Genomic DNA, 7,825 nt, shown 5'->3' with positions numbered 1-7,825 from the left:
TTCCCTGCTGATGTGCCTGGGGAAAGCAGCAAAGGATGGCCCAAACCCTTGGGTCCCTGCATCCAAGTGGGAGACCTGAAAGAAACTCCTGGCTCCTGGCTTCAGGTTGGCTCAGCTCCGGCTGTTGCAGCCATCTGGGGAGTGATAGCAAATGGAAGACACCTCTTTCTCTCTACCTCTCTCTGTTACTCTTTCAGAAAAAAAAAGTTTGCTTGAAAATCCTTTTTTGACCACACTATGATACTTCGCTATAACAAAATTATATACATATCAGTAAACTGAGACATTAAGTCAAATGGAGAATCATCAGAATTATTGTTCTGTTGCAGTGTTCCTCAAACTGGGGTATATATGCAGTGATTTTCCAGGGTGGGCATTGTGGCACACGGGGCTAAGCTGCCATCTGGGATGCCTGCATTCCATACTGGAGTGCCGGGATGGAGTTCTACCTCTGCTTCTGATCCAGCTTCTCAGTAATGTGCACTCTGGAAGGCAGCCGATGCTGGCTTAGGTACCTGGGACCCTGCTTTTCCCACAGGAGTTCCTGGCTCCTGGCACAGCCCCAACTGTTGGAGACATCTGGGGAATGAACCAGCGGATGGCAGCTTGATCTCTCTCTGTCTCTCCCTGTTGCTCTGCCTTTCAAATAAATAAAAATAAGTAAATAAAAAGATACTTTTCAAGGCATATGAGTGGTACTAAGGGAATTGATTTTATAAGGACAATTTTACTTCATATTACCTTACTTACACTTTCTTATGTGATATCTCATAGTTGTCCCTGTTATATTGTGTACAGTAGGAAATTGGACACGTAGAAGTTAAGGGCGATTTAGTCAATCAGGTTCAGGGCAAAACATTTCAAGAATGAGACACAAACAATAGCACAAGACCTGAGCCCTGCAAGGGAGTGAACTAGGGCACCATATGTGTTCAGCCACTGTGTTGAGTGGATGGGTGACTGATTGATTAGACAATGGGAACACAAACTCCCATGTTGTGCTCTACATCGTTTGCCCTCTACTATGCAGGGGCAGCACCCTGTTTAATCTGACATGACTGTATACATGCCAGGGGAGGATAGAGTTACTTCTTTTCAATATATTTATTTGAAAGTCAGAGTTTCAGAGACAGAGAGGGAGAGACAGAAAGAAAGAGATCTTATATCCACTGGTTCACTCCTCAAATGGCTGCAATGGCCAGGGCTGGGACAGACTGAAGCCAGGACCAAGGAGCTTCAATCGAATCTCTTGGGTGCAGGGGCCCAAGCACTTGGGCCATCCTCTGCAGCTTTTCCAGGCACAAAAGCTGGGAGCTGGACCAGAAGTGGAGCAGCTGGGACTAACTGGTGCCCATGTGATTTGCTGGCATCATAGATGGCGGCTTTCCCCTGTAGATCACATTGCTGGCCCCAGAGTTATGTATTTAATTCTGGCTCATCAGAGGGCTTCCTGATTCATGAACACACCAAGCACTGTGTTAGAGTACAGATGGTTAGAGTAAAATGATTAAGGTTATGATTTTCATGCACTAGAATGTTTTGTGGGGGACTGTCAAGTAAATTGTTAGAGTATAATAGGATAAATGACATAATAGGAAATATACAGTGTGCAATAGGAATACACAGGAGGGGCTTCTGACTCAAAGTGTGTATGTGTGTGTGTGTGTGTGTGTGTGTGTAGAAGAGATGATAAAACAATTCTTTCAAAAATTTTAAAATTAATCAAATTTATTGATTTGAAAGGCAGAGCAAGAAAGTGAGAGAGCAAGAGTAAATGAGAGAGACAGAGACAGAGATAAAGAGAGAACTTCTATCCACCAGATTATTTCCCAAATGCCCACAATAGCTATGGCTGGGCTAGGCTGAGGCCAGGAGCCTAGAAATCATTCGGCGTCTCCCATTTGGATTGGATGGCTCCAAATACTAGAACCACCACTGATGCCCTCCCTGGCTGCACGTTAGCAGGAAGATGGTTGGGAAGCAGAGCTGCGATTTGAACCCAGGGACTCCAGTATGGGTTTGTGGGTATCCCAAGCAGCATCTTAGTCAAACATCTCTGCTCTCCTCCCCACCCCAGCAACCAAACAAAAAACAAGAAGGGGCAAATTGAATCCTGATGATGAACATTTGAAGAGGTCAGCAAAGAGTCTAGGGAAAGTGACAAATAATACTGGGAATATAAGATACATTCAGATTTTAAGGTATTTGGATTTGTTTATAAGAGCCATTGACAGGTTTTAAGTACATAAGTGATAAAAGGGTCATTCTTAGAAATTATTTCTACACTTGATCTTAGCCAAAAGGCTGAGAAGCGATTTTAGTAAATTATTTCTAAAGAAGAGGCTGATCAGATTTGTTGTTAGACTCTCAGGCATCTTACCACTTAAAAGGGTTGATATGACTTGGCCACACCTTTCTGCCTGTGTCTCAGGGTTACTTTTACTTGTAATGCCCTTCTTCTGTACAAATACACCTCCACTCTTCTACACAGGACTCAGTTCACTCACTTCACATTGCCCCCAGTTGGTAATTAGGCTTAACTGCTGTCTAATGACTTACTTACACAACAGTTTATTTTTTTATTTTTTGACAGGCAGAGTGGACAGTGAGAGAGAGGGACAGAGAGAAAGGTCTTCCTTTGCCGTTGGTTCACCCTCCAATTGCTGGAGCCAATGGCAGGAGCCAGGTGCTTCTCCTGGTCTCCCATGGGGTGCAGGGCCCAAGTACCCGGGCCATCCTCTACTGCACTCCCTGGCCACAGCAGAGAGCTGGCCTGGAAGAGGGGCAACCAGGACAGAATCTGGGACTAGAACCCCGGGGTGCTGGCGCCGCAAGGTGGAGGATTAGCCTAGTGAGCCGTAGCACTGGCTACACAACAGTTTTTTAAAAGAAGATTTATTTACTTGAAAGCCCAAGTTACAGAGAAAGAGAGATCTTCTATCTGCTGGTTCAGTCCTAAAATGGCCATAATGCCACAGGATGAAGCAAGACTCCAGAAATGCCATCCAGGTCTTCTATATGGGTGGCAGGGGCCCATGCACTTGGGTCATCTTCCTCTGCTTTCCCAGGTGCATTAGCAGGGAGCTTGATCAGAAATTGAGCAGGCAGGACTTGAACCAATACTCATATGGAATGTCAGCATAGCAGACAGTGGCTTAACCCACTGTGCTCCAATGCCAGCCCCTACACCACAATTTTAATGGCTATACATTGTTGCATAACAAATTATCCAAAAATTTAGTGGCCTAAAAGACACCAGGGGCGGGTGCTGTGGCATAGAGGATACAACCCGCGCCTGCAGCACTGGCAACCTGTATGGGTGCCGATTCGAGTCCCAGCTGTTCCACTTCCAATCCAGCTCTCTGTTATGCCCTGGGAAATTAGTGGAAGATGGCCAAGTGCTTGGGCCCCTGCACCCACGTGGGAGACCTGGGAGAAGCTCCTGGCTCCTAGCTTCAGATCGGTCCAGCTCTGGCCACTGCAGCCATTTGAGGAGTGAACGAGCAGTTGGAGGATCTCTATCTCTCTCTCCCCTCCCTGCCTCTGCCTCTCTGTAACTCTGCCTTTCAAATAATAAATAAATAAATAAATATTTTTTGGGAAAAAAAACCCACCAAACACTTCTTATTCTCACAACTTCCAAGGTGTAGGGTGTTGGCTGGGTGATTCTGTCTCTGAGTTTTTTGAGGTTACAAGGTGCCAGCTGAGTCTGTGGTTATCTGATTTGGTTTGGGGGACTGAAGCTTCCACAGTGGCTTACTCACAAGGCTGGCTGGCAAGTTGGTACTGGCTGTTGGTAGGAAGTCGTAGTTCCTGGTACCTGTTATCGCTTTACCTGGATGCCTGGAAGCCGACTTCGTCAAGAGTGAGGGAAAGCTTTGTCTAGAGTGGCGGCCAAACGTCTCCTCTGACTAAGCCTCGGAAGCCATATGTTGTCATTTCTACAGATTCCCACTGAGCACACAGGTCAGCCCTGTCACCGTGAGGGTGTCCACATCGGAGAGAGTATCGGGAGGTGAGGAAACTTAAGGGTCCTGTGGAGACTCACGAACACATGATTGTTACAGTCTCCTTCGTTGTGAGTTACTCGTTCATCTGCTCTGTCCCACTAGGCCAGGGCTTTTCACTCTTTCTCATTAGTGCCTCCCACTGTGGAATCTCTTTTTAGACATGTTTTTCCTGATAGCACCCCCTACAAACACACACACACACACACACACACATACACACTTCCAATACCATTTTATGTCTCATTATGTACTGTGATGCATACCTGTGTTTTATATATAAAAATACGAATAGGTTTTTTCACCTCCCAAGAGACAATTTTAATTCCTTGGGGTGATACCAACCCCACTGAGGTTGAGAATGTACAAAGTAGACTGAGAGCTAAAAATCCAAGTGAGCTGGGACAGACATTTTTATGGCACCTTGCTTAGTGCTTTAAACAGAATATAGTAGTAAATGTTTGCTGAGCAAGGACAAGAAGGAGACAAATACATTATCTGGTGAGGGTGGAAAATAGACACGCCATTGACCAAAATGGAAAGAGTCCTTATCAGGAAATTGTGAGAGAAAGAGCATTCAAGAAACATTTTTCTGAGCCACTGAGTTTATTGGTCTTGTTCATTGCTGAACATTGAATACAACTGTTCCTGTTATATTCTTAGGCATTCGGTACATATTTTATTAATGAATAAATTAATTCTCCAGAATGACTGCTATTTGAATGACTTAAGGTTGTTAAATCACCTGAAAATGGAAGAATTAATTTTGTCTAGTTCAATTAAGAATAAATCTGCTTCCCTATTTCCAACTTTAAATCCTCCAATTTGCCAAAGAGGTTTGGAGTTCAACTGTCAAGAAATTCTTCTTACTCGTTTCTATATCATTCAAGATAGGAGTGACGCTCTTGTGGGTACCAAAGGCCGGAATTATAAAGTCAGGGGGGAACAAAGCAAGGTTATTTCAGTCTATTTTGGTTTTCTGGTTTGCTTGTCTCCACCTTCTAGATTTTTAAGCACCTTCAGACAGGCAATGTGTAGGCCCAGTTGATATCTAGCAAACATTTATTGAACACATGTACAAATTAGTCAAGCTGCCTGCCCTACAGGACTGACAATCTAGTATGACATTTATATTAACACATTGTTAAACCTTGGTCCTGCTGGACCTGCCCGATGGGGAAGGTATACCCATCACGTGGAGACTGTTTCCAAGCATAGGAAGCAGAGTGGTGCACTTTCGTTGGAGGGAAGATCCTACTTCAGTGAATTGTGGGTCACGACATTTCAGAGGTAATAATTATGCTGAGTGAAAAGAGACCAGACGAAAGGGGAGGGGAGGAGAGGGGAGGGGAGGGGAGGGGAGGGAAAGGGTGCATATTGTGTGCCTTCTATCCGCGGGATGCACTTCAGCAGGTTCGAAACCATTCTATTTGAGCGACGTGCGCACTGGCAGATTTTGGTATCTGGGGTGCGTGGTAGTCCCGAGACGTCCATGCAGGAGGGACCTCTGTAGTTGCTAAGGGCGCGACGGGGAGGGACAGGCTGGAGGGACTATCAGGGGCCGAAGGAAACCTAGGGGCGCTGTCTGTTCACCATCTTGGTTGTGGAGATAACTTCTCGGCTACACCGCGTATGTGAAGCCTATATGGTGTGTTTATTCTTCAATAAAACCGTTTTCAAATAACACCGCAGAGGGTCAGATTAGGACTTTGGGAGCAGAAAGGCCACGTGTGAAAAGCCAATGTTTTCAGAAAAACTGACTGCAGACTACAGGAAGTGTACTACGTAGTACACTTTTCTCTGATAGCCATTTCGGGCCCTTGTGATGCAAAGGAAATGGAGAGACTGACGCGTGTTTTGAGACCAGGGGTTGAGCTCCGGGAGTCTCCTGCTCAGGTGTTGGTCTGCGATCTCTGGGGGGAAAAACGTGGTCCTGTCTTTAAATCCGGAAGAACGGTTACTGGCAGACACGGGAGAAGCTAGGGCAAGAACATGATTAGGGCAAGAAGATGATGGTGCCCTTGGGACGAGGAGAAAGCAGTAAATACAAGCCTCTTCCCTCCTGGGGCCACAAGAGAGGCTGGGAAAACGCGCGCAGGCGGAGACCACGCGCCACTCCAGGCTGCACCCCGGGGCCCTGGAACCTTAACCCTCAGCCAAGGCTGCCCCAGGTTCCGCTCGGCGAAGTCAGGCAGATGTTTGAGTCAGATCCGCCTCCGGATCCAGGGAGGACCGGGAGGGAGCCGCAGGCACCTCAGGCAACCCGGGGCTGCGGGGAAGGCAGTGTCGGCTCCCGGCGCGTGCGCACGGCGCGCGGGGAGGCAGCCTGGAAGGGAGGGAGCGCGCGCCCTTCACGTGACCCGCCCCGCGGGCGGCGACGCACACGACGCGCCCCTCACGTGGTCTGTCTTCAGCCCCGTCGCCGGCGGAGGCGGGCGCGGGCGCGTCCCTGTGGCCAGTCACCCGGAGGAGTTGGTCGCACAATTATGAAAGACTCGGCTTCTGCTGCTAGCGCCGGATCTGAGTTAGTTCTGAGAAGGTTTCCCTGGGCTGTCCTTGTCCGGCGGCCTCTGCTGCCGCCTCCGGAGACGCTTCCCGATAGATGGCTACAGGCCGCGGAGGAGGAGGAGGTGGAGTTGCTGCCCTTCCGGAGTCCGCCCCGTGAGGAGAATGGTACTGGACCCACGCAGGCCCGGGCTCGGGGAATGGGCTCGGGGGTTGCGGGCGGGCAAGGGGAGGACCCGGCAGGCTAGCGTGTGCTGGAGTCCCGTGCCTAGGGGCGAAGGACTCCCCCCCCCCCCCCTTCGGATTGCCTGCAGGCTTCCCGGAGTTGCCGTGGCGGGACGTGTGTGCAGGGTGTTCGCGGGCGAGGGGCGGGAGGCAGGTGGCAACGCCGGCGCGACAGCTCGCCGCGGGAATCCCCGGGGCTGCGACCCGGCTCCCGCGAGGGCCTCTCGAGGAGGCAGAGGCGCGAGCCGGGGACTACCTGGCTGGGGCTGAGCGGCCGCAGCGCGCCAGGCGCAGCGCTCAGCTTCCAAGCTCCGCATCTCCCGGGAGCGCGGTCCTCCTGGCGCCAGTTGTTGGCAGATAAGGGAGCCAAATGCTCTGCTCAAGTTCATCGTGGAAGGGGAGGGCGGGCTGGGAGGGAACAAAAAAGGGGGTAAAGGACACGGGTTTGGAGCTGTGCCTTGTTTGCTGTGCCGCGGATACTCTACAGGTACGCTTTCTTTCTGGAGCCAGAGGGGAGGGATTTGATGCTGACGGTAGATCTGGTTTGGAATTTTCTTTAAGGGCGAATGAAAGAGATGTTTGCGGAAGGGGCGCTGCTTATGCGGGCCCGGGGCGCTGCGCTATCGGGATTCAAGTGGAACTGCCTATCGGTTTTCCTAGAGAAAGGTTGCCGTGCGTTAAGCCAAAGGTGCGGGGGGAGGGAGAAGAGGCGGTGCATTGCAGCTTTTGATTGAGCTTAAAAAAAAAAAAAAAATTAAGGCCGAGAACCGAATGTGAAGATTTCTTACAAAGAAAGTCACTTAGATTGGAAACCTGAAGAGCAGAATAGGTATTTGTGGTTAGTCCTTGAACTTGATAGGCTTTATGCAAACAACTGTCCCTCTGCTGGAGTCTGGCAGGTTTACTTTTATCTAGAAGCTGACTCAAGTGCCATTCAAAACTGAAACCAGAGTTTCGACTAACACCACGGATGTAGTTATACTTTGAATAAAGAGTGTATCTTCTGTGTTCACCCTTGATTGCTAATGTAAACTCATTAAAAGCATCATTTTACCTATTTCCTAATTTTTAAAAGAAAGGGTTATCAA

General features: G+C 48.9%; 1 protein-coding gene across 14 annotated transcripts in view; it reads left to right on the top strand.

Annotated features, from left to right (window-relative positions):
* The first annotated feature begins 6,335 nt into the window (after window positions 1–6,335).
* The window catches only part of TRPM7 (transient receptor potential cation channel subfamily M member 7), a 113,886-nt gene continuing 112,396 nt past the window's right edge, over window positions 6,336–7,825 (top strand). For 10 of the 14 annotated variants that reach the window (XM_089310333.1, XM_089310332.1, XM_070054172.2 and 7 more), the window contains exon 1: window positions 6,384–6,680. In XM_089310333.1, the coding sequence (XP_089166459.1) occupies window positions 6,678–6,680 (3 nt within the window). In that variant the 5' untranslated portion in view covers window positions 6,384–6,677. Of the gene's footprint in view, window positions 6,681–7,825 lie in introns of all 14 variants that reach the window. The other 4 variants (XR_016218133.1, XR_016218135.1, XR_016218134.1 and 1 more) reach the window with 2 other exon arrangements.

This window comes from Oryctolagus cuniculus, chromosome 12 (assembly GCF_051225735.1).
Source record: "Oryctolagus cuniculus isolate XC-2025 breed Fujian yellow rabbit chromosome 12, ASM5122573v1, whole genome shotgun sequence".
In the NCBI taxonomy this organism is placed as follows: Eukaryota; Metazoa; Chordata; class Mammalia; order Lagomorpha; family Leporidae; genus Oryctolagus; species Oryctolagus cuniculus.
Note: the sequence above shows the minus strand (reverse complement) of the source record. Positions and strands in the feature narration are given on the sequence as shown.